This window comes from Choloepus didactylus, chromosome 8, assembly GCF_015220235.1.
Source record: "Choloepus didactylus isolate mChoDid1 chromosome 8, mChoDid1.pri, whole genome shotgun sequence".
NCBI lineage: Eukaryota > Metazoa > Chordata > Mammalia > Pilosa > Megalonychidae > Choloepus > Choloepus didactylus.
This window is the reverse complement of record NC_051314.1, coordinates 122,863,082-122,890,586: the sequence shown is the minus strand read 5'-3', so window position 1 is coordinate 122,890,586 and position 27,505 is coordinate 122,863,082. Positions and strand designations below refer to the sequence as shown.

The 27,505-nt window shown below is 35.8% G+C and overlaps 2 protein-coding genes across 3 annotated transcripts in view; one reads left to right on the top strand and one right to left on the bottom strand.

Annotated features, from left to right (window-relative positions):
* The first annotated feature begins 625 nt into the window (after positions 1 to 625).
* On the top strand, positions 626 to 19,111 carry CLEC9A (C-type lectin domain containing 9A). Of its 2 annotated transcripts, none has more exons than XM_037846088.1 (6): positions 626 to 1,014; positions 2,363 to 2,443; positions 11,074 to 11,217; positions 13,751 to 13,902; positions 15,151 to 15,272; positions 17,861 to 19,111. In XM_037846088.1, the coding sequence occupies exons 1-6, from the start codon at positions 924 to 926 to the stop codon at positions 17,898 to 17,900; spliced, it is 630 nt and encodes a 209-aa protein (XP_037702016.1). In that variant the 5' UTR covers positions 626 to 923; the 3' UTR covers positions 17,901 to 19,111. The 2 variants fall into 2 exon arrangements, with proteins under 2 accessions (XP_037702016.1, XP_037702015.1); XM_037846087.1 differs by lacking the exon at positions 17,861 to 19,111 and adding an exon at positions 15,900 to 16,457 and having other exon boundaries at positions 628 to 1,014.
* The window catches only part of CLEC1A (C-type lectin domain family 1 member A), a 27,981-nt gene continuing 17,960 nt past the window's right edge, over positions 17,485 to 27,505 (bottom strand). The window contains exons 5-6 of the mRNA XM_037846084.1: positions 25,590 to 25,708; positions 17,485 to 24,495 (exon numbers count right to left, since the gene is read on the bottom strand). Coding sequence (XP_037702012.1) covers positions 24,345 to 24,495; positions 25,590 to 25,708 — 270 coding nt within the window. The 3' untranslated portion in view covers positions 17,485 to 24,344. The remainder of the gene's footprint in view (positions 24,496 to 25,589; positions 25,709 to 27,505) is intronic.

Here is a 27,505-nt window from a genome sequence, read left to right as displayed (position 1 = left end):
TTACCAGCTATGGCTTTCAAGAAGCAGATGTGGATTTTCTACCTTCTCCTTTCCTTTCCAATGGCTAGAAGCAGAGACCTCTAATGTCTCACAAAATGGAAGGAGGCTGAGTCCCACTTTGAGGAAATCTGCACACTGATCAGGATTACTAGAGTAAAAATGCTATTTGAGCAAGAAATAAACATTTATTGTGTTAAATGGCATAATTTGAGGTTTACTTGTCACAGGAACTAGCATTAACTTAACTAATATACAATATATAAGTATCAGAGCTCTATTGAAGGCAAATAAGATTGAAAGGGATTGTTTAAAGGCATGTATCCCACGTATCAGCACTACAAATATAGACCAGTGCTTGTATGATATACTTCTAAGATATGACACTAGCACAGAAAAAAAAATACATATATATACAATATATAAATTTATTTAAGGATGAAACTCCTTACCTGCTTTCTTGTTTAAGGCTCTGCAGTGATCTCCAAGTCACTACACCCTGGTTGCCCAATGGGACCTATTCTCATACCTTCATTATCTAGTTTAACCGATGTTGCCTGTCCTATACCAAATACAAGGGTGTTATTTGTACTTCTCCCCTTTTCTTTTTAACCATGATCCAGCAACTGTTACCTTCCAGACCTGCTATATTTTGGAAAACAGAGCAATAGTTTGTTCTACCATTGGCCATTTTGACTTCAGTTTCTCATTTCCCCCTTTAATAAATTGTGATTTGGCTTAAACCTTAACAACTTCCACTTTCTGGATGAAGATGCATCTATACTACTTAAACCAAAACATATTTTCCTCCGGGTATAAAAAAGTAGCAAATTTCAGTTCTTCCACCACCTGGCTCCCGACCCCAAGAGGAGTTATTTGCTTCAGTCTCCACTGTGAACTGCCTCCTCTATCAAAGCATCTCAGACATGCAGGGGGAAGAAACATATGACTCTCTTCAGTGGGATAACCCAACACCAGACTCTTGCCAGAAGCACCTGTCATCAACCAAATGTCCAGGTAAATGTCAACCAATGTCTTGGTCCAAGACATTGCAGTTTATATTTTGTTTTCCAATTCTGTAAAGAGTCTAAGATGGTTTTTCTAATGTGATATAATCCACTTAAGGGTATTATAATATGCATGGTAGCCTAAGATATTAAAAAATGGGAGAATGGGAGGAGAAGAAGGGAAAGAGGGAAAAGGGAAAGAGCAATGGACTTGAAAAATACTTGTTACTACTTTTTTCTCTCTCTGGAAAGGACAATGGATTCCTGGTTTTGCAGATTAAGTGAAAGAAATCATATATTTTCACTATTTTAAAATTGCTTAAATCAAATCCAATACCCACATAAAACACCCTACAGAGATCTGGTAAGCACTAAGAAATAAAGAGAGAAGAAAATTTGAAAAAACTAGCAACATCTCATTGACCTGGAGCTGTCTACTTACAGTGATCAGTTCTGTCTTTATTATTTAATATCTATATTCATTTCCTATTGCTGCTGCAATAAATTACCACAAATTTAGGGGCTTAAAATAACACAAATTTATTATTTTGTAATTCTGGAGGTCAGAAGTCCAAAATGGGTTTCACTGAGCCTAAAACAAAATACTGGCAGAGCTGCTCTCCCTGGGGAGACTCTACAGGACAATCTGTTTCCTTATCCTTTCCACTGTCCTCCTTGCTTTCCTTGGCTCATGTCCCTTTCCCATTTTCAAATCTCTCTCTGCTTCTATCCTCACATCAAACTCTGTCCCTCTGATCTCCTGCCTCCCTCTTGTAAGGACCAGGTAATCCCCCACCCCCAAATCCTTAACTCGATTACATTTGCAAAGCCCCTTTGACATATAAGGTAATATTCACAGGTTCTGGGGATTAGGAATGAATATTTGGACAACCATTACTCAGCTTACCACAATATCCAAAGATAAATCTGAACTATTTTTCTCTGATTAGTGTTAAGAATATAATTAATCACACATCTTTATTTTTGGGTGAGATAGCTTTGTTGCTATAAAAAATTAAAGCTTGCTACTTGGCTTGTGATATAATACCTAAAACAAGTTTTGGGAAAGAACACATATAAATAATTAGTAAGATCATGGCATCATACACAAAGATGAGATAAATATATTATTAAATGTTCAATTTAGCATTTTTACAAATCAAATGTTTTAAAGATATAATTTGAGTTTCAAAGACTTTAAGCAAAGGTTCCCTGTTTTCCTCTTGCAGTTTCAACAATTCTCCAGTTAGAAGTGCTTAATGTTACATTCCTTCTTTTACTCGGTCTTGTTTTGCCCTTCCCATTCCTTCCATCTACTTTCTCTAACTCAAATTTCATCGTCCCTGTTCCATGTGTAGGAACATGGTGTCTTGTGACAGTGATTTCATGTATTTTCTGCATGGGCTCTTTGGCAACCTCCATTTTCTTGGCCATCAAATGTAAGTACAGCAAGATATTGTGAAAACAAAATATGTACATATATGTATTACATACTATGCATAAATACGTAATTGAATTTTGTATATATTATTTTATATAAAGCTTTCTATTTATAAATGGATTGATATGTTGACCAAGAAACATTTGGATGCCTACAAATATTATAAAATAATGTCTTCCTAATTTAAATCATAGGACACATTTGATATAAATGTTAATGCTGCTGATAACTCTCAATGTATGTTGTATAAATTGATCCCATACCATAAGTCTCTTTGGGAGAAATAATGCAAATAATTACTTATATTCTGATTCAATTCATGTTAGCATGCCAAAGTATGCATTTTGAAATATTTCAGAATATGCTCTTTTGTTTCTAATATGTATTTATTACTAACTTGACTTATGCATATTATTTAATGACTGATTCTCTTGATATTAGGCAAAGTACAATTTAAAATACTTAATGAAAACCTGAGAGCTTTATTTGGGCCATATTTAACTATATTTCTTTATTGCCTTCAGTTGAAATTGGAGACATGTTTCCATATCTGACAAAGGAAAGTTTTATATGAAAATAATAATTACAGAGCTCCAGGTTCCAGGGAAAGGACTAAGACCTTCTATTATTCCTTCTATTAGCGCAAAGAAATATGCTTAAAAAGATAGAGGAAGATTATTGTCTGGATGATTTTTTTATTTTTATGCCATAGAAAATCACTTTTCTATTTAGAAGGCTGGAGAGATTTATGAACTCTGAGAATGAGGAAGAGATGGGTCCAAATTTGTGTCTGCCAAGTACAGGATGCTACATGTTGTTCATGTAATGCTGAGATTTATTTTTCTGATCATTCTTAGAGGAATGTCTTCAGAATTACTAGGCGCTCAATAAATGCACACTCTTATTGCTTCTTTCTTTTTTTTTTTTAACAAAGCCCAAAGTTTTGTTGAACAAGAAACAGTTTCACTTTAAAGATTATACCAAACAACCAATAGCTAGTTCTAGATTGCCTCATAGCCAACAGGATCTAAGTTATAAAAATCAGGTTTAATTTTTAATAATGTTCCTTTTTAATAATGATCCATTTTAATAAATAATGAAAATCTGATTCTCTTCATGAAAACTTTCTTAGTGAGAGAAATGTCAGTGCTTACATTTCAAATGTTTTTTTTTATAAGAACAGGGACCTGTTTCTGGCCAAAAGTAACTAATGAGAACAGTATGTTTTTACTTAGAAGTATTAATACATAAAACTAATGAATGTGCTAATTATGAATTATTCTTATAATTATTCTTATATATCACCAAAATAAATTTAAAATGCATATCTGATAATAGGACTGATAAAATTAATCATGCTACGTTGATATAAAATAATACAATACAATAATTTGGAGAAGTCTTTTAGAACCATTGTTATTGACATAGAAATGTAGTTCCACAGTGAGATACCATCTCACATCAGTAAGAATGGCTGCCATTAAACAAACAGGAAACAACAAATGCCGAAAAGATGTGGAGAAATTGGAACTCTTATTCATTTCTGGTGGGAATGTATAATGGTACCACTGCTGTGGAAGACAGTTGGTAGTTTCTCAGAAAACTAGATATTGAATTACTCCAGAATGCCACTTTTCGTATATACCCAGAAGATCTGAAAGCATGAAGAGACATTTGTACACCAATGTTCATAGCAGTATTGTTCACAATTGCATATTAGGGACTATAATTAATAGGAATACCTTGCTAGTACCACACAAATACATTAAGGACTTAAAAGAGCCCTTATGGACTTTTTTAGACAAACAATTAAGGGCTTAAAAGAGCTATGGGGTGTTTTGGGTCATGAGAGTTGTTTAAAGTGGAGAGTGATGAGGATTGTGCAACTAAGTGATGGTAATGTGAGATATTGATTGATTATCATGGACAGAACATATGCTATGTGAATTTAGGAACTCCCTACTTTATAAGTCAAGCCCTCCATCTTGAGGCTTGCTCTTGTGAAATTTATGGCTGTAAAGGGGAGGCTAAGCCCACCTAATTATGTCCAGGAGAATCTCTTTTGTTGCTCAAATATGAACTTTCTCTCTCTAAGCCCAACTCTGCAAATAAATTCATCACCCTCCCCCCGAAGTGGGCCAGGAACATCTCCCCGCTCCAGGTGAATGAGTCTCCCTGGGGACATGGGACATAGATTCTGGGAATGAGCCTGACCCTGGCATCGAGGGGTTGAGGATGCCTTTTTGACCAAAAGGGGAAAAAGAAAGGCAACAAAATAAGGTTTCAGTGGCTAAGAGATTTCAAATAGAGTCTAGAGGCTGTCCTGGAGGTTACTTCTATGGAGGCTTCCCCTAGATATGCCAAATGGCCACAGTATGATAAGCCCAAGTCAACAGCAGTCCCACAACTCTAAAGAATACCCAGGTCCCTATCTATAAAAGTTTCACTCACTAAGTTCATTCTTCAGAAACTTAAATCCTCCAGAGAGCTCCTACGCCAGCTAAGTCCCCAAACCCAGAGAAAACAGCCTCTTCAAGAACATCACCCAGTTGTGTCCCCTTTTCCCATAATGTTGACCCTCACTCCTTTTCAACATGAACAAGTTAGGGTGGTCACTACCTAGACATCCCTGAAGATCGAGATAGTGATTAAATTAGAGGAAGGGGTAGCAACAGACAAGATGAAATTTAACAGAGGATTATGAATACTGGATCTATATAATTTTCTTTTTCTTGGTTGCTGGGGAATTGGAATGACTAGAGGGAAGGAGCTGAAATGGTGGAACTGTAACCCATGGTATTCTTCGGAAGTTGCTATATGGCTACTTGTTGAGTTGTGCTTTGAAAATTGTCACCGTTTTGCATATATATTGTGTTTCACAATAGGGAAATAGATGGAACTGTGGAGCTGTGACCAATGGTATTGTTTGAGATTTGCTCTCTGACTGCTTGTTGGGCTCCACTTGAAAAGTTGTTATTTCTATGTAGATATGTTATATTCCACAATAAAAGAAAAGAAATATAGTTATACAATTTTTCCATGAAAGAAGTAAACTAAAATCAGTCATTTATAGAAAAATCCAGTTTTATAAAATGTGTAATTCATAAAAATACGTAAAATATACAAATGTTTATTTATTTATCTACATAAAGTCTCAATAGATATGGGCCAAAATGTTAATAAATGGTTACTTAAATGATGGGTTTAAATGTAAGTAGAAGTAATTTATTGTTGTTATTTTTTTTAACCATATTACTTATGCTAACTGCTTCTCTGTTAAAATCAACTCTAAGGTCACAACATCTTTTTTAAGAAATCAGATTTACTTAATTTATATTCATTGTTCTTTTTAATCTTGCTATTCACTAATTAGGTATAACACCTATACTAAATACTTTTTTTTATTTTCTTGGGCTTTAAAATATTTGCCTTAAATTCTCCAGGTAATTCCCTTCTTTAATCTGTATTCCCCAGTGTTGCACACTGATTACAACCTTATACCAATAAAGGTGCAGCATTTTGCTTCTTCTTTAGGGGGAAACTCTAACAGAAAGTCTTATTTCCCTTTCTCCAGTTTAATTGCAGTTTTATATAGTAGAATTTATTTAGATAGTCCATAAACAAAAAAAGAACCTCTAGAATATATCTAATCTAGGAAAAGTTCATCAAACTTTAATATTTCAGAATTATTCTTCAAATTCATAAAGTAAGATTATTATTTTTCAATGTTAAACATCCCAGATTCTTAATCATCTCCACATTGGGTAGCCTCAACCCTTTGCTTAAAAGAGGGAAAATAATACAAATCGCTGGCAGCCTAGGTTGCTTGAACCACAGAGAGAGGAACAGGTCATCGGCATCTGCTTTTCACTGTGCATGGCTTTTGATTTTTGGCATTTTCTTGTTAGTAGCAAGCAATGTTGATGAATAAAATAGATCAGAATTATGTAGATAAGCAATTAAATGGTTTAGCGTGTAAACTTCTGTCCAGTTAATAGAGAAACAAACAAAATGCAGATGCAAGTTGTCGTTTTTGCATACAAATTATATTCTTCTCCTTCATGGCACTTTTCTCTGTTGGGAAGAGAGCCAAACTGTATCCAGTTCTCCCTCTGAGGTAGAGCAGATTCAGTGTCATGGGGACCAACCTTAGTTAATATGCACGTCATTTGCAGTTTTTAAATAACTCATTACTTTCAAGTGACAACGTGAAAGGAATGGACTTTGACTAGTGCAGTTGTTATAAAGAAAGTGAGCACTTCTTGAGCAGATATCTTTTGTGGTCTTGGTCACTGCCCTCTTGTGGTTAAAAAACGCAAATCGTTTTACATTTCTGCCTATTTACTCTCATTTTATTTTCTATTTCTCTCTAAAAGATCTGATGTTCACTCCTTAAGGTTTGGCTGACATACTGTTGTTGTTTTGTTTTTTTTTTAATCACTAATTGAGTTCCTTGATGCCCTTCTTTCCTCTTCTATGACAGCCTGTCTGCTTAATAACTGCAACCTAATAATTATTAATACATCATAAATTTGATTTGAATGCAGTGTATAGCTCTCTGTTAAACCACTTCTGTACTGTAAATGCAGCTGGCAAAGCCCCTTAGCTCTTATTGTTTGCCAATAATATAGTTCATATATCTCTTTTTTGCTCAAGACAAGAAAGTAATAGAAAAGTAAGCATTCTCTTGATGCCTTCCTTGTCCGTTTTAGATTTAGAATAACATACACTTCTTCTATTCAGACCTATGCTATAAGATTAAAAAATCTTATGATCATTTTTGAAAATTCTTGTATATAAATGAGCATTCATCTCCAAGTTCTAATTATGTTAATGTTATTTATAGCAAGCACTAAAAAAGCATTTTAAAGAGATATACTCAAAGACATTATTATTAAATCAAAATAGTATTTTTAAAATGTTCAAGTAACCTACTGGAAGGCAGGGAAAAAAAACAGAGTTGTAGGAAATGGAACAAACAGAAAACATAAAATACAAAAGCAAACAGAAAACATAAAATACAAAAGCAGACTTAAGCCCTAATGTATCAATAATGACATTAAATGTAATGGGCTAAGGGCATGAATTTCAAAAGAGATAGGCAGAGTAGACTGAAAAACATGACCAAACTATATGCTTCCTACAAGAAAATTACTTAAAATATATTAATATAGACAAGTTGAAAGTAAAAAGTTGGAAAAAATTATTTATCATGGAAAAATTAATCAAAGGTACATGATTTCAAAACATATTATATGCCTACATTAACCAAGATTGTGTGGTAGTGGTGAAAGGATAGACATCAATAAAATAGTAGAGAGAATGCTGAAGGAGACCCATATGAATAGACCCAATTGATTTTTGACAAAAGTGCATAATCAGTTCAAAAGAGGAGGATACTATTTTCAGCAAATAGTGCTGGTGAAATTGGTCATTCATAGACAAAAAGACCTAAGTCTTACACCTTATTTAAAAATTAACCACACTTAATTTAAATGTAAAATGTGAAACTATAAAACTGTGGTGTTCTGGGGTTGGCTGACAAGATCCGCGGGGTTGCTCTGCCATATGGCAGGGCACATGGCGGCAGGCATCTCCTGGTCTCTTTTCTTCTCTTCCTGGTTCCCTTTTGTTAGGTCTGGGCCCTGGGCCCCTCCTCCATCTCCCTGTTTTGCAAAACCAGGCTGTAGATCAGACCACGTCTCACAATGCTGCCCCCTCCCTTTCCCCATTTTCGTGCCACTTTGTTCCCACCCATCACTGCCCTCCTCTCTTTCCCTCACAAATTTATTCCCTCCCTTATCTCTCCTGTTCAAATGCACAAACCAGGCATTGCCAAAGTTACAAGATAAACTATGTGTAACCCCCTAATGGCCAAAGTTCACATACCTTGTACCGTGTAACCTCCTGATTGGCAAAAGGCCCTATAAAAAGAAATCCCACCACCGGACTGCTCGCTTTCCCCTCCAGGCAGCCTTTCTGCTGGCAGGGGCAGCCCTGAGACTTCTCTCAAATAAAACTTTCCTTTGATACCTGCCCATTGGCTTTGTTGCCCATCTTTTGAACCAAACTACCGTACACCTTGCTGCTTATTGCTTCCTGTGGCTTTTTCCCTCTTTTCCTGAATTTCATTCCACTTATGTAGGACTTGAATAACAGGACCCATCCTGATTGAGGTGGGTCACACCTTAACTCAAGTAGCCTCATCAAAAGGTCCTACTTACAATGGTGTGATGCTTTGAAAATGTATGCACCAAAGAAAAGATCATGTTCTTTTAATCCATTTCTGTGGGTATAAACCTATTGTGGGTGGGACTTTTGATTAGATTATTTCAATTGAGATGTGACCTACTTCAGTCAAGGTGGATTTCTATAATCTCGAGTGTAAAATTCTTTTACTAAAAATAACTCAAAATAAATATCTGATCTCTGTGGGATAAACCACCATAAACAGTCAAAAGGCAGACTGAGAAAAAGCAACTGTAACTCATATGATACAAAGAGCTTATTTCACCAGTACATATTAGTGCCAGATAAACACAGCTGGTAGCTAAAAGACTCTCAGAGGACCCAAATGACAGTGCTTACAAAACTGCAGTTTATTACAGGAAAAGGACACATTTAACTACAGCATTAAGTAAAGATATGTATCATAGCTAAAGGCTGTCTCCCAGCAAAGGGTCTGAAAGGGCAGGGTGTAAGCCGTTTTCCTTCCTCTCTAAGTGCCTGTTCCGGTTTGCCAATGCTGCCTTTTTGCAAAACACCAGAAATGGATTGGCTTTTATAAAGGGGGTTTATTTGGTTATCAAGTTACAGTCCTAAGGCCATAAAGTGTTCAAGGTAATGCATCAATAATTGGGTACCTTCACTGGAGGGCGGCCAATGGTGTCCAGAAAACCTTTGTTAGCTGGGAAGGAACGTACGTGGCTGGTGTCTGCTCCAAAATTCTGGATTCAAAATGGCTTTCTCCCAGGATGTCTCTCTCTAGGCTGCAGCTCGTCAAAAATGCCACTCTTAGTTGCTCTTGGGGCTTTTGTCCTCTCTTAGCTTCTCCAGAGCAAAAGTCTGCTATCAAAGGCCATCTCCAAAATGTCTCTGTAAGCTGCAGCTGCTCTCTCAGCTCCTGTGCATTCTTCAAAGTGTCCCTCTTGGCTGTGGCAAGCTTGCTCCTTCTGTCTGAGCTCATATGGTGATCTAGTAAACTAATCAAGGCCCACACTGAATGGGCGGGGCCACACCTCCATGGAAATTATCCAGTCAGAGTTATCACCTACAGTTGGGTGGGTTGCATCTCCATGGAAACACTCAATCAAAGAATTACAGTCTAATCAACACTAATACGTCTGCCCACACAAGATTGCATCAAAGATAATGGCATTTGGGGCAACATAATACATTCAAATTGGCACAGTACCCTATCAAGACAAATTCATCTCTTGGATCAGAGACCGCTGACACATACACAGAGTACCTGGGTAACAGCAAGCAAAAACTGGAGTCTCGGCTGGGGATTTTTTTTTCATTTTGCTGGTCACATAGGCATATCCCAGCTAGGGGCAAATCAGAGATCTCACTGCTATCAATAAACAATGTTGACAAATTGGTATACTCTGCCCTGAAAGTCCTCAGACTCATGATTATAAAGCTTCAATCTTAATCAGCACATTTCAAGCCTCAACCAGAGGTCAGCACATGCTGCAAACTTAGCAAAACTTCTCAGGCTAATTCCAGGCTGGAAGGAACAGTCACAGCACAATAAGGAACTCATCTAGATCAATAAGGGAAAAACTAGAAACCCAACTAAAAAAAATTACAAGGAATATAAACATATACTTCACAGAAAAGGAAATACAACTGTCTCTTATTTATATGTATATGAAGATGTTCAACCTCAATGGTAGAAAGAAAGAAATACAAATTAAAATAACATTGACATACCTTTGTAACAGCATATATGGAGGGTAATTTGGGAATATCTAACACAATTTAAATACACATAAACTTTGACCTAGCCATGTGTCTTACAAATATGCCTACACATGTGTGAAATTATGTGTGACCAAAGTTCTTAGAGCATTTATTTTTGTAATATTAAAAGATTGTAAATAGTCTAAATGTTAATAGATGACTCATAAGACAAATCATGATACAATCATACAATAGAATCATATGATTCATAATGTAAGAGCGAGAAAACTCTTCATGTGCTGAAATGGAACTATATTCAAAATACATGTTAGTGATAAAATAAAACTGAAATGTGTATACAGAGTATTACCATTTGTTTAAGTGGGTTGGAGGGTATTTTATATTAATTTATTTGTAAAATTCAAAATTTCTCTGGAAGGACAGAAAAGAAATTGGTAAACCTGGCTGCTTCAAGCAAGTGGAACTGGCTGAAAAAGGAAACAGGGGTTTGGGGGCCAAGGAGACTTTTTGCTGTGTAGTCTTCATAGTTTTGATTTTTGAAAGATGTAAATTTTAAACAGAAAAACCTAAAATAATGCAAATTCAAGTCACAAAAACAATCAGGAATTCGTAGTTTGTCTTTAGTCAGTGTTGAAAGAGTCATTGTTTTTTTCAACAATATGTGAGTATTTTATTAGAAATGATCATTACTGTTGAAAGTGTTCCAGATATCCACCATTGTAATGCAGCAGCAAGAAAAACTCATCCAGCACGACAGAACACTGTTAAACTTGACACAATGGAAGAGAAGCCATGACCTTCAGGAGAAATGTCTGCAAAACTTTATGCAAAATTCTTTTTCAGGTAATTAATGTAAAATCATTTCCATTGTGCTGATGCAAATGAATGCAACAATTCCTCACAAGGCACACTGACACATGCCTGTTGTTCTTTGAATAGTTAGGGTTTTATAACAAGAAAGGGAATAAGGATCCACTCTTCAGTTCAACCTTTTTCATATCTCCGAATAAGCATTTGGAAAATACTGAGGTACCAAGAAATGGAGGAGGAAAATATACCATCAAATGCCAAACTGTAATAGGTGTGATTAATAAGGCAGAATTAAAAAAAAATTCTATATTTTAATGGAATCACCACAGTTTGTAAATGTATCTTTAATTCTTAAATTTCTCAGTATGTCTAATTTAGATAGATTCAAGTTTAGATAAATTTGTAGGCAGAAAATTCCTTTGGAGTATTAGAGCTCTTACCATAATGTTGTTATAATGTAATGCAGGATTCAGATATTTTTTAAAAATCATATAAAATTAATTCCATTTTATCTCTTTAATCCCTTACAAGGAATTTAAACTTGAAATAATCTATTTCTACCTATTGTATAGTTTGTCAAGTATGGTATGGTTACTTAATTAGCAGGTAATAACTCTTAACAGATACAATTTAGAGAATGAACTTCCCTGTAGTGTATTCCATTTAAGTTATTTCCAATTAAAGAGAGATCAAAAACTACCATACCTCCTTCTGACTGAAATTTAGTGAAATAATTTTTCAAAGAATTTCTGTGTGCACAACAATATATATAGAGAGGGGGTTATTGCAAACATGAGTTCAGCCCACCGCTAAGTCGTTAACCATAAGTACAGTGACAATACCCATTTTGTAGACCTACAAATCTAACATGTCAACTGCCATTGCCAACTCCATGTATGCTATAACTGCAACAATCTTTAATACTGATTAGTCAACATAGATTCCACACAAGGGGCACTGGAGAGCCTTAAAGAACTTGACACCTGGGCCATGGAAACTGCTAATAAATTATTTCTGACCCTAAACAAGGCTTTTCTCTAGAAACCAAATTTCCAGACATTTCAGCATCTTTCCCTCTATCAGAATGTGCCAGAAACATTTGACGATATTCTTGCTCTTTTGTCCCTCTTTTGTACACTTTGAACATTCATTTTTTGTGAATACATTTCTTCTTAATATAGGCTCCTATCTCAAGATAGGGCTAGATTTCTCCCCAGACAAGCCACTGATTGAGTCATTAAGGAAGTCTGGAATCCTCTTTTAAGATGCCTGACCCTAAAACAACTGACCTTTACCATCACCTCTTAACAGATGTGTTTTAGTTTGCTAGAGCTGCCAAAATGCAATATACCAGAAATGGATTGGCTTTTATAAAGAGGATTTATTAGGTTACAAATTTACAGTTCTAAGGCCATGAAAGTGTCCAAACTAAGGCATCAAGAGGTAGATAACCTTCCTGAGGGAAGACTGATGGTGTCTGGGGTTCCTCTGTTACATGGGAAGGCACATGTCTGGCTCTGCTGAACCTTCTTTCCCGGGTTTAGCTTGACTTCAGTGGCTTTCTCCAAAATGTCTCTGGACCTCTGTCTCAGCTCCTGCAGGTCCTTGTTTGCTTCTCCTGGGGGCAAGTTCTGGATTGCATTTCTTAACTTCTCTGCAAAATGTCTCTCTCATCTTCTCTCTTAGCTTCTCTGCTTGTTTCTCCCAATGCGTTTCTGTCCAAGCGTCTCTAAGTGTCTGAGTCTGTGTCAGCTCTGAACACTCGCTCTCTCTGAGTTCCCTTAAGGACTCCAGTAACCAGTCAAGACCCGCCCTGAATGGACAGGGTCACATCTCCGTGGAAATAATTTAATCAAAAGGTCCCACCCATAATTGGGTTGGTCACATCTCCATGGAAACAACCTAATCAAAAGATCCATCTGCCCCCACAAGATTGGATTAAAAGAACATAGTCTTTTATGGGGTACATAACAGATTCAAACCATAATAATTCCAAAAACTGATTAAGCATTACAGCTTACTTCTTAGTGACATCCTATTCCTCACCCACATATTTTCAAATCACTTCTTAACGTGCATTGTTTGTGCTTTCTATAGCATATGGAATGTGTTCTTTTTCAATTCTCAGAATTTGAACATCAATTTGAGGCTTCTTATTCAACACATTTATTGGTCCAGTACATTTCCAGCTAGGTTACGCAGTAAGATTAACAGACCTGAAACAATGAGCAAGCAAATGAAGACTCTAAATGATGTAAACTCAAAGAAAGGAGTGATTAAAACTGAGATAATCGGATCAGTTTCCATAGAAGAGAAGGGATTTGGGTTAAGGTATTACCAAATTAATTCTTTCATAAACTAATTATTAAAGACTTGTTGCAGTAAAGAGCAATTATATAAATTTTACTGTATTTGGTTTCAGACAGCTGGAATTGATAAGTGCTGTATCAGGTGAACAATTTGGAATGTGCAGATTTATTGGGGTGATACAAGGAGTTGTTTTGAGGACATATGCTACTAATATTTTTATAGCAACAAGAATAAAGTAAAATGTTTATATTCAAAGCCCATAACTGCAGCCCTTGTCCAGAAAACTGGATTCAGAATGGAGAAAGTTGCTACCGTTTTGTTGAAAATTGGAAAATTTGGCACACCAGTAGAGAGGATTGTTGGAAGGAGGGCTCCAAGCTTCTACAAATAGACAGCAAAGAAGAAATGGTAAACTCTTTCTTGGCCTCCCATCATTCTGAAGATACCATGTATATGTTTCTTAAAAGCACTGATTCTCATAAGAAAAACTTCCTTAATATTCTGTATCAGTATTATATTTGTTAAGCTTTCAATGGAAAGAAGCAGGAATGTGTATGATATGTTTCCTTGTAATTGGAGAAACAAAAAAGCAGAATGCTTATGCAGAAACAAAGGAGAATATATTAGTTCTATGTCTTTTGTTAATTAAAAAGGCAGGGGTGGGGAGGATGGAATAGCATCTTGTGGTATGCTAATACACTCTAAGATCTAAATACATTCTAATTGGTATTATTTTAAATTTACTCCTTTCAACACTTTAGGGAAATGTAAAAATTTATAATAATATTTTAATTATCAAGAGAAAACAGAGGCATGAAAAGTGAGATGATGTCATGAAATGGATTGGTCTATAAAAATAAGCACTTGCTAGATTAAATGTTCATTTGCCATTAAATCTGCTTTATTTAATATCATTTAACAAGTGAACAATAGATGTCTCCCTGAAATTATTCTTCTACCCATAAATATGTGTGAAATAGAAAGCATAGCTACACATTTATGACCTTATAAGAAACGGATGACTATAACTGTTATATTCAGTAATTCGATGAATTAACTTCAGAAATTAACTTCTGAAAAATATCAAGGGAAAATTTTGTTAAGAATATGTAACAAGCCAAGGCAACCTGAACAAACTGATTATAATCTTTCATTCTCACTCATTTTTGTGTGTGTGCAAAGTTGGTGACAAAGTGATATTAACTATAAGTACACCAGGGTATTAGAACATGTTTCTTTTAACAAAATATGCTTATAGTTAAGTTGCTTATGGAATCTCCTAAACTATTTCCCATAGTGAAGTACACTGGGAAAGAATAATCCATGTAAAGTATGATGTCAAAGACATTTTTACTTCTCATATGGGTTCAGTATAACATTTACCTTTATGGATATATACTGTCTGCTGGACTCTGCATCTGTAAAACCCATTTTAATACCAGATGCCTATTTTTTGCTAGTCTTTACTACCATCTGCAGACAAGAATCTGCAAAATACCAGAAGTCTTCAAGCCAGAAGTCTTCAAGCCTCTCTTTCTCCAGCTCTCAAGTTCCCATAAATTTCTGTTCAAGCAAATGTCACTCAGTCATTCACAGTAGCTTTTGTTGTTGTTGCTGTTTTATCTTAGTACACGGTTCTGGTCTTGTTTCTTATAGGAGTTCATCACTGGCACATTGAAGACGACCAAAAGGGGCCATGATTATTGGGTGGGACTGTCTCAGAACGGGCTCAGTGAGCCTTGGCTTTGGCAAGATGGCTCTTCTCCCTCTCCTAACCTGTAAGTCTCTGGTGAAATGTTATAAGAAAAGTGGAAATGAGGGAATTCAAAAGGCTTGCTTTATTTTATACCTTAGAATTCCTCCAAGATAGCCTATGAGAATTCCGCAGGCTACTAACTGAATCAAAATCAAGGTAATTTAGACTAGCTTCATGGCTTCTAAATCTAGCCCCTTCTTAGCCCCAATCTAATCATCATCTTCTAGCAAATTTGCATCAAAATGTGAATGTGAACACTAAATTAATGAAATTAAATAGATTTCTTTTATATCAGTTAATGGCTAAGGAGTGCTAAGGGAAAGAGATTGTAGTAACTCTTAAGCATTGCTATAGAAAGCTTGTCAATTAGAAACAGTATTTTGAGAATTAAGAGTCAGGAAAGGGACTCTAATTTAAAGCCTATCATTGTGTGTCTGTGTTTTGTATATGCTTTTTCTTGAAAGTATATTAACATATTTTTATTAAGAAGAAACAACTGTATTGTTGAAGAAAGAGGATGAAACCACCACAGGAGGGTGCCAGATTAAAACAAAACAGAACAAAGTACTACGCCCCTCTAACTAGTTACCCATGAGAACGTCATGTAACCCCATAACTAACCTCAGATAAACCCTGAATTCTTCTACAGATGGTCAAATCAGAGACCCCAATCAAATGACAACGTTTGCGGATACCTCAAAGACAAGTTGCTTCTTCCAGCTAACTGCAGTAGTTGGAAATATTTTATCTGTGAGAAGTATAGTTTAAGATCTACTATCTAAAAATAAATTGTACTCAAAATGCTCTCTCTATTCCATTAGTATCTGGAAGAGGCCATTGGAAAATCTGCCACAAAAAGCTAAAGAACAAGTGCAAAAATAAACTGTGTAGACTGTAAAATTAGCTACCTGTAACTCAAAACCTGCCTCTCCACCTGACAACCCCTGATCTTTTTACTATCTCTGTAGTTTTGCCTTATATGCAGTGTCGTATAGTTGGAATCGTACAATACATGGCCTTTTCAGACTGGCTTCTTTCACTTAGCAATATGCATTTAAGTTTCCTCAATATCTTTTTGTAGCTAGATAGTTCATTTCTTTTTATTACTGAAAAATATTCCTTTTTATAGGAATATTATCACAGTTTGTTTATCCATTTACCTACGGAAGGGCATCTTGGTTGGTTCCAATTGGGGCAGTTATGAATAAAGATGCTATACACATCTGCATGCAAGATTTTGTGGACATAATTTTTCAACTCCTTTATGTAAATAACTAGGAGCACAATTGCTGGATCCCATACCTTCCATCTTAGATTTACACCTCTCACAAAAATTGACTTAAAATAGAGCATAGAGCTAAATATAAAATGCAAAACTGTAAATCTTCTTGAATACAGCACAGGAGAAAATTAAGGTTACCTTAGGTTTGGCAATGACTTCTTAGACATAACCCCAAACGTATGATTCATGAGAGAAAAAATTGAAAAATTAGACATAATTAAAATTTAAAACGTCTCTTCTGCGAGGGACACTGTTAAGACAAGTGTAATAGACAAGCCAAAGACTGGAAGAAAATATTTGTAAAATGCATATCTGGCAAAGGACTTGTATTTGGACATACATACAAAGAACTCTTTAAATCCAATAAGAAGAAAACAAAAGACCCAATTTTAAAAAGTGGACAAAGGAGCTGAACACACCTCACCAAAGAAGATATACAGATGGCAAACAGGCATATTAAAAGATGCTCAGCATCATATATCATTAAAGAATTGCAAATTAAAACAATAATGAGATACCATTACATATCAATTAGAATGGCTAAAATCCAAAACATCAACGATGTCAAATGCTGGTGAAGATGTGGAGCAACAAGAGCTCTCTTTCATTGCTTGTGGGAATGCAAAATGGTGCAGCCACTTTGGAAGACAGTTTGGCAGTTTTTTACAAAGCTAAATATAAGCTTACCACTCTAGAACTTTTAACCATGAGTAGATTTAATTATGAGGTCTTGTCATCCAATGGAAATTTACTGAATACCCTCTAATGTGCCAAGCACCCTATTAGTCTGAGAGAACAGAGATAAATTACTGTATCTTCCCTTGATAATACCCTATAATCAAAGATAGAAGAATGTGAAATGCTACAATTGAAGTATGAGAATTCAAAGAAGTGTCCTCTAATATAGCCAGTTGATTATACTTTCCATCATCAATACAACAGTGATTACATATCAGTGCAAGAGTTTATTGCTGTGATGAAATACAACTAGTAACAGTTAATTTAATTCATTAAATGATGTGTACAGTTCCTGCTCACTGCAAGAAAATTAAGCCTAAGAGACAAACTTAGGGGGAACTCTGGTTATTAGATATATCCAACAGATGAACTGAAATGAAAAGCTACTTCACCCCTGGTTAATCCAGCACTAAGAGAATTAAAGCCCAACTGATTTCACAGAGTTTGTTCAACAGCAAAACATTCCTTTGTAGATAGAGTGTGGAGAAGCCTGTTATTCTGAAGTCCCTGATACGGTTATATATTAGCCTTTACCCAAAGAGAGGGATAAAAAGTCTATCATATAGTTCTCCACATTTATTTTATTCCAGAGGAAGAAGAAATTTGAAGGATCTGGAAAGGCTTGTTTGAAGGTAGAACCAGCTACCTCCTTGTTGGGAGAATCATTTTGGAATGGCAATCCTAATGATCATGATTATGCTAATTACAATCATTTCGTGGCAAAGAGATGTAAAGACACATTGAATAAACATAGCAAAGAATTTTTCTTTCCAGAAGTCCATATCAGTTCCTAACTTTTCTTTCTCAGGTTTTCTTGAAATCAGAGTCCATTTAAAATTCATGTTAGAACATGCAGCTTGTGGGCTCCATTCCAGAATCTTCTGGAATAAAAACCAGGAAACTAAACTTTTAAGAAGCATAGCAGGAGTTTCTTAGACACAAGTAAGGTTAATTAACAGGCTCAGATCAAAGGTTTATAAAATTTAAAAGTATTCTTTGAATATTTTCAACAAAATGAAGCTTCCTTAATCTTTGCCTATAGGTATCCCATTGAATAATTTGTCATTAATAATCTACCAATTTGAAGGGCCTCTTGAACTCGCATGCTTTGAAGACCCATCTAGTATTCCAGAAGATAGCATTGAAAGTGCCATGTTTCATTTTTGCATGATCTCTGTTAGTGGCACTCGGGAATTATTTTAGTTAAGTCATTTTAGATGTAACATTAATCATCACTGTGGATCCAATTGTCAGATTATCAGTCCAGTTATCAGTACTTTGAAGAAATAAATTTTGAGAAGGTGTGGAAAGAAGGAATGCATTTTGCAAAATGTTACAGAGTTTCACTATTGACCTTTAACTGGAAGGACTTTTTAAGTATGTTGTTAAAAATTTGTATTGGACAGTTAAGGCAATTACCAGAGAGTGAGAGAAACTGAGCTTGCCAAGCAAGGGTTTCAGTGTAGATTTTATCCTATCAAACGAACCTAAGGGAACAAGTTACAGTTAAAATTTGAATGCCTTTTTCCATATCTGGTTGTTGCTGTTTACATTCCTTTATTGAGCCTATGTTTTCATAAGCTATTTAGCAGGTATGTGTTGAACATTTATGTTTCATGGTCAAGACAGAATCAGAGGTCATGGATACTGACAGTGATTTGTCTGTTTTCTCCTGTCTATTTCCATGACTATATCTATTGCCTCATATTGATTGATAAGCAGAACCTGGAAAGCCTACAAAAATTAGTGTTCTGTCATTTATCTAGGAATAATACAGAAAATGTTGCTGTTATTTTTGGCAAAGAAAATCAATTTTGTACAATTTATTTCAATCTAAATAAAATGTGAATTTTTTTTTAAATGAAGCTTCCTCTTAAGCCCATTAGGTAAATCATAGAAAAGTGAAATTTCTTAGGTCCAAAAGAGGTGGAGGATCTGGGCCCAGCAACTGGCCCTGAAGAGGCTTCGCATGTGACCCTAACCACTGCTTGAAAGCTACTAGAAAGTCTGTTTTGGAAAACTAACCTAATATTGATTCTTTTCCTCATTCCTTGTGTGATCGTTGTGGTAGTAATTTAAGTACAGACTCTGAAACCAGTAGTATGGGTTCAAATCTGAGCTACGTACAACGTGAATTTGGCAGGTTAAATCTCCCTGTGTCTCAATTTCCTCACTGTAAAATAAAAATAGGACTTACCTTAAAATATTGCTGAGAATTAAGTCAGTTAATGTATGAAAGTTGCTGAGAGTAGAGTCTTGCACAGTATGAGCACTGTATCAGTGCTTGCTGTTTTTGCTGGACAAAATCACCAATCTTCTCTAGGTATCAATCTTATTTATATATTACAGGTAAAAATGACCCCTTTTCCTATTCATGTTACTGGAATATTGAGAAGATACGTTTGAGTGTAAAATTTTAGCAACTCTCGGGAGAGAATATCTGTTTTGAAGTCAAAGAATCCTCTTTAAATAAATCTATAATATTACAGACAATTTCTCCCCTACACCTGTGGGTTCCTTAAAGCATATACTCTCTTGTTCCCAAGAGGTAGGGTATAAAAAGGACCTTATGATGTTTAGGAAGGAAGATATCACCACTATTATATCACTTTTCTAACACTTAACATCCCGAGAATGACTTCTTCCCACAGAGTAGGGCCTCAACAAGCAGTTGCTAAATTCAACATAATTTTATTTAATCCCTATTTCACACAGGAAGTAACTGAGACACATTAGATCCTCATTTTCCCTCCTTGCAATAATGTCACCACTTAAATAAATAAAGTAAAATAAAACCTAATTCACAAAGATGGTGGGAATCTTTCAAATAAACATAGAAGTCTGTTTTAAAGGGCATCTACCTCTGGGAGGGCCCATTAAGGACCAGAAAAACATGGTTTTTGTGTGTGTTTGTCTGCTTTTTATTTAATCTTCACCTGCAGTATAAATGGTGGGTGCTACAAGAAAAGGGACTTAGTCCAGTTTTTGCTGAACCTGTAAAAGGAGAATAGCAAAGAAAACAGTATAAAGTGTCTGCTGTGCTTGGTTCTCACAGCTGGCAGCTGGCAGTTGAACACAATAACCTGGAATAGATGAGAAACAATAGCCATTTCAGTAGTAAAGAGTGTTTGCCTTCAAGATTCTTCAAAGTATTGTCATGGAGCTATGTTTAGAAGAAGGATAGGAAGCATTTATAATTCTTCTTAGTAAAAGCACAATGAAGCGCAAGGCAAACATCCTTCAGCTGATGTCATGCCCATCAGTATATGATGCAGTATTTACAAGTCAGAATTTTATCTACAGCCCAGCTGGCTTAAGCTCCAAATTTCCTCAGTGGAAATACTGCTTTTCAAACAGATGTGATGGGTGGGAGATTTTTCTCTGCATATTGCTTTTGGCCCTGCATACCAAAGCTTTTTCAAGGTAGTGGTAAGTTTCATTACATGATATGCTTAAAGTACTTTAAATGTGTAAAAGAAAAAAATGTTAGAATAATAATGAGAGATTACTAATTAATATTTTCAGATTCTAAAAATCTATTCATCTATGAACTTTGTGAAAAGAAGTCAAGTACACTTTAAGTCATATTGCATTCCTTTTGTAGTCTACCAAAACTTTAAGAATTCCTCTATAGAGCATTTGACTCCCAAACATCAAGGTTGGCCCTCGAACAACCAACTTGATTCTTGTCCTTAGTTCATAATCTGCTCATATTCCCAAAGTAAAAACTCCCAATCATGCTTCTCACACTTCCTGCTATTACAGGGCTCATGATCTGTTTCCTGACGATAAGTCCTTAGAGTTGGTTCAATATCCTCAGGAAAAGAAATAGCTCATTGCATGCCCTGGGGAACTCGGCTCTACCAGGAAAGGCCGAGCTCCTCAACTGACTTTTCCTGCCATTTCTTCAGAATTACCTACTACACACATAAGCCTAGAAGAAAAGAAAAACTCTTCCCATCCTATAAAACTAATTCATGTGGTGCTGCCCTGACTCTCAACTGAGAACTGCTCTAAACAGATCCTATTTCCAAGTTCATTTTATGATTATTTTCTATTCTTATAATAACAATAATAAAATGTTTGTGACGAGATACTCCTTTTCTGTTCTCTTGAAATATTTGCTTTTGGTGATAATTACTGTGATTTCAGACGAGGAAACTGGAGGCAAAGATGGGGAGGAATAAGCTCAAGAATGACAAATATGTCAAATAAATGCTATTTTTTTTTTTTCCTTCTTCACCATTTAAAGTGACACTTTCCCTTAGGTCCTAGATTTTAAGAGAGAATACAACACAGCAGTCACTCTCCAGGCAGCTGGGTTCTTCAAAGTGGTTAGCATTTAAAGGGACACTGTCATCCATCCCTGAACTAGCCTGCAGTTACACAGCATTCCAGGGGCCAAACTTACATGAGTGTTATATTCCTGTTTTACAGACTAATCCCCAAGCCATTTCACTTTCCCATATTAGCCATATTTTCTTTCTGCATGCAGTGAGGCTTAAATAACACTAAATTTTTAATAAAAGGCTTAATTCTGTTTTCTTGCTACATGCCTATTATATTAACCACATTCATTGAATAGCTGCATTCATTATAGAAAATATCTGGTAATATCCACAGTTCTCTAACACAGGTGCCACGCCACAATTTGCTTCGAGCACAGGTCTCTATAGAAAGTGGTTTATGCATGTCTGTGCTCCTGTACATTTAAAAATAAATCACTATCTTAATATCCCTTACATTTTATATTGCATTAAAATATATGAAAATAATTTTACATTTACCTTATTTCAGCTAACAGTAACACTTTGAAGAAATTATAAACATTTCTACTTTATGCTAAATGAAATGAGCTCAGTGAAGTGAAATGATTTGCCCAGTAAATAAATCAGAATTAAAGGTTTAAAATCCTCATTTTCTGACCACAAATGCAGTTCTCTTTGCACTGTATAGCAAATCAATGAAAGATTTGTTCAACACTAAGAAATGTCTGAGCTAATCAATAGAAAACTGAAAGAAAAGATCTCAAGGGAGAACTCTGCAAGTAGTTATTGGAACATGATCCAGGCTTATGAAAATGAACACAAAATTATTCTCTTTATCATATTTGTGCTTGATGAGACAGATATTCATGATGAGATAGATGTTTACTGAAAATAAACCAGAAGCTCCCCAATTTCCACTGCTGAAAAATAAAGATTTGTGATAGATGATCCTTTCAAGTGCTAAATCCTTAAAATAGATTTATCTATAAATCAGTGAGCACAGTGGTTGTGATAGTGCCATTTGCCATGACCCATCATGTTTGTGTAACAGGTGCCCAGCTGGCAGCAGTGCCAGGCAGAACCCCGTTCCAGGTTCAGGACTCTCGCAGAGAGTCACAGATGAGAGAGGCCAGTAAGAATAGGTAACAAAGTGAATTAAAGAAAAAGAGAAAGATACATGTTAAAGAGGTAAAGTGGGCATGTTCAAGGGAGAAGCAGGCCCCAAGTGAGAGTGGGTTGGCTTATTATAAAGGGAAGTTTTGGGGGTGGCAAGTTTCCATAGTAACCTTTAAACACTGGGGGCTTACAAGGTCTGTATTAACCATGGTTTGTATTAACTAGGTATCTTCCTTGTTCGAGAAAGAGATGGCTATCAGAACTTGTGGCCTGCCGTCATGAACCCAAAATTTGTTTATGGCAGATGTTTTACAACCTTTATGACCCCATGCTTTCTGTCATAAACTAAAGTTTGCTTTGGTCCTGTGATTTTACAAGCTTTATGGTTTAGGGAGGCTTCAGGGTTTTAGGGGAAATTTTGGCTCCATGAAGCCTGCAGTTGAAGCTTGCAGATCTGCGTTAACTCTTTCAAAGCTGAACAGAAGACCAGGGACCTCAGCCGTGATGCCTATTCTATCCTGCCTCATTTGTGCATATCGTCTTCTTGAGGAAAAAGTGCCTGAGTCAAAAAGCTGGCTATTCAGATGTCAAACTCTCTCTTTCATGATCCATGAGACTGATTGGAAGTAATTTTCCCTATTGCAGCTCAATTTTCTCAAAACAATCAGATAAATCAATACCCTTGTAGAGTCCCCACAAACCCTCGGTAAGATACAAAGAAGCAAAACACTAATTGCTACCGCATGTTGAAGACAATTCCCACGCTGATTTTCCACCAAATCGCAAACCATCCTCAAATCACACACACTTTGCATTGTATACATTTATTATTATTAAATATTCAGTACCTGAAAGGCATAAACATGGATCAAATGGAAGAAAAGAGGAACCTGAAACCAAACTATTGCAGGTGCACATAACCGATTGCCTTTTATTCTAGTCTTTGATCTCTCTGAAGGGAGCATGGGAAACCGTTTTTCTGATATGGAACCCAACTGAGAATATTTATTTCCTGGGGTAACTTCCTAGAGAAAGGAGACAATTATTGGAGTCTTAACTGGACACGGGAAGGTATGTTTGTAAGAAGTTAAGAGTCTAATAAAAAGAGATATCCCAGCCAGGAAGCAAGCCATCGGTATAGCAGATGGGGCCTTATGAGAGAATGTGAAGGGAAAAGTATGGACTGAAACAAACCAACAAAAGACTTAGTTGTGTATTTGATAACACAGAATGAAGAATAACTGCTAATTTCTCATGGCCTATTTGACTCTTGGGGCAAAAAACATTACTTCACATTTGTTTCCTTTACTTTAGGAAGTTTCTCATTTCTCCTTATGTTAAGGAAGACATGGAAACAGGGAGATCATTTAGATGTTGAGAAAGAAGAAAAATAGAAAGTTAGCTCTAAGTCATGAGAGTATATTGCAACTTTATGGGTTTGGGAGGCTGTTTGGAGGTACAGAAGTAGAACTTCATGACTGGTAAATATAAGCATGAACCCAAGTTCACAGGGTTGGTAATCCCCAACAGGAAACGAGACAACCAACCCTAGGTAGAGAGATCTCCTTTACTGTTTGTTTTCCACTTCCCAGTGTCTCAAGTACCTCTTGTTCAACCCCTTCGTTCCTTGGTTCAACCCTCTGGTTGGTAGTCGTGGCTTTGATCGCCTCCACGTGTTGGCTGAAGGGCGCTAATGGAACCACTCGGGGCTCACCATGGCGGCCACCCGTTCACATGCACACCGCCTCAGCTCTCTGCAGTCCTTGGAGAAAGCCTTCCCATTGAAGATGGTCACACAGTCCCTGCTCCGTAGACTGCTGAAGTCTATCACAACCTCAAAGCTTAAAGGAGAAAACAGTTAATTCAGTCCCAGGGTACTTTTAAAATGAAATACTAAGTATCCAGAAAGTACATGTGGAGTATTCCAAGGGTAATAATATAAGAATAGAAACCCAGAAGGATTTTACTGCAAATGCCTTGTCTCAAAACTCTTTCTTTACAGCCCCTCAATTTCCATACTCTTTCTTAGAAACAGCAGGTCACCCAAATTGGCATAAATTGTTTCTGACTAAAACTAAGAGATATGTTGTAATTATCATATGATTTTACTGGCATTTGGAAGGTTATATGCTTTCTCTGTGTCTCAATTTGCTTAAATTTAAAATAAAATTAAAATTTATTAGATTAAATATTCCTATCTCCTGGGAGAATAAGTCCTGTACGTTATAGAGTGAAGGCAGGTATCTGTTTAAACATGGCTTTAAACTGTTAATATATTTTGGTATAGAAATTACATTTACCTATTTCAAAGGATACCATGCAAGCTCCTATTTAATGCTCACTTCATAAATAAAACTATAATTTTATTTTATTACTGTTTGTATTGTCAGTAAATCTATTCTCAGAGATTGCATTTTTAAAGATGTGTTTTCCATCTGACTGCACAGAAAGCCAAGAAATCTGAGGTCAGATACTAGCCCTGGTATTGACAAGTTGCATGATCTTAGGCAAGTCATTACTGAAACCTGGGCTTCAGTTTCTTCATCCATGAAAGAATTCTCTTTTGCTCTCATTCTCTCGCTCTCTCATTCTCTTCACTCTTTTATTTATGAAAAGAGACTTCCTATTCAAGGTAAATCCCAGGCTCCTCATTACATGCTTATTGACTTCAGGTCCTGAAATATACATTTCTGAAAATAGCCAGAGAATCATCTCTGATATTTTACTAACACTGTATCTATCTCCCTCACTGGTTTATAACGAACTCAAGAGCAATCACCATGTTTATACATCTTTGGACATTGTCCCACAAGCACAGTGTCCAGGGAAAGTGGATGCGTGATTAATGCTTGCTGAACCAACTGCTGAACTCTACCATCACTCCAGCAAATCTCCCTACTAAATACCTTTCCCATAAAATGTTCTGAAGGCTTACAGTTCAGAGGAGTAAGGGGCTCCATCCATCCACAGCCAGACCATGCTACTGCGGTTGCGGGAGAGCCCTGTCCAATAAGAGTAGAAAAACTCAGAGTAGCTCTCAGGCATGGCAAACTCCTGTGAAAGGCACAAGAAAACCTTTAGCTTCAGAGATGTTATAACTGTACAGAAATGTGTGGGTCCAGCCATCTCTTTTTACATGAGAATAAACACATGGATCCTGTCTCAAATGTCAATTTTACTTACATACACTTAGGAGAAAAAAGCAACAGTGCTGAGGTAAGTTAGAAACATGTCCAAGTTAAAGAACTTCTTTGTCTTAGTAAGCATGGAATATATATTGATATTCTGAAACCAAGAATCACAGAAACCAATATTTATACGTGATTTCTTATTTCCAAGTCACAAGATTAAATACTAAGAATGATATAAAAAATGAGGGAGGCAGATTTACCAGGAGATGTGGAGTGATTCTTGGAAGTAGAAGAATATGGCAGGGAAAATGCAGGAATAGGTAGATAATCTTTATACCTGAGAGAAGAGAAAAAGGAAGGATTTGGGAGGATGATTTATATCAGTCTAGAAAGGGGAGGAAGAGAAATGTGAAAAAATTCCATATATATGTATATTCATGTACACAGATATGTATATATATGTGTATATATTTGTGTGCATTTATATAGTCATATATATGGCAATTCCTTTTCTAAAATCCATATTGAAAATTTAAAAAGTTATTTATCCTCTTCTATGTAGGCTCACTTCAACCACCTAATATCTTTAACATAAAATTATCTAACTTTATTATAACTATCCATTTGTGTGTCTTTTCTTTCCACCATACTGTGAGCTCTTTAAAGATATGCAGTTAGTTTTATTCATTTATTCCTCAGTCCCTCAGATAATGAATGACATAATATTTCAATGAGATTACTGGGAATGTAAATGAAACTACTACTAAACAATAGTAATAGAGTGGGCATGTCCAAAGAATTGTAATTGAAACTATTGCTTACAATTGAATGGAGGCCCTTTCAAATTAACAGTGTGAAAATAAATCATATGAAAGTGATTATTTAAATTATACAAAGATATGAAGTGCATGAGAAAAAATAACCCTATCGTTTTCACAATCAAATTTCTTACCACTTTATGTATTAAAGTTCATTTATATAGCTGAGTCCTCAGTATGTGATGGAGGCAGAGGAAGCAAAGAGAATAAGAAAAATTAAGAGGGTTTGTGCCAGGGAACATTCTCTTAGGCAAAGAAATTGCCTCCTTTTATGGCTAAATTAAGCCATCAATAAAGAGGGAAATAGATTATTTTAGTAGATGAGAGAGGTTGCAGAGTTTCATTCATCATAGATTTCAGGAATGAATAGAAATTAAGCTGTAAATAAAAAGATATTTAGAGTTTGCATGGTGAGATAGGCATTTAATTCAATTAAATAACCCTTCAGTGATGACCTCCTCTGTACCAGGCCCTCTGTTAAGTTTAGGGATACAATGGTAAATAAGTAATGGTTGTACTGCTTGAGGAATTAAATTAGAAAGCAACAATAATATGATTTTAATAGCTATAAAATTCAGTATGATATATATGCATTAACTTACTCAGTATTTGTCCATTTATAGGTTCATTCTCATATTTGCCTTGATCTGTCTATCCTGGCTAAACTTTTAGGGAGCAAGATATATTTGGGAATTATGGTAATGGTTCCATTAAGTATAATATTTTCAACTAAAGGCTTTGTCATTTTTATAGAAAAGCCTGAAGTACTGTTTTCATCTTTCCGACCTGGTATCAATATAGTTCCCTTCTTACTAAAACCAAAAGGTAAGAAATGAAGACATTTTTCATGTGATGCCTGACTGATGAGGAGAGATATTTCTCATGTATCCACAGGTATTTGT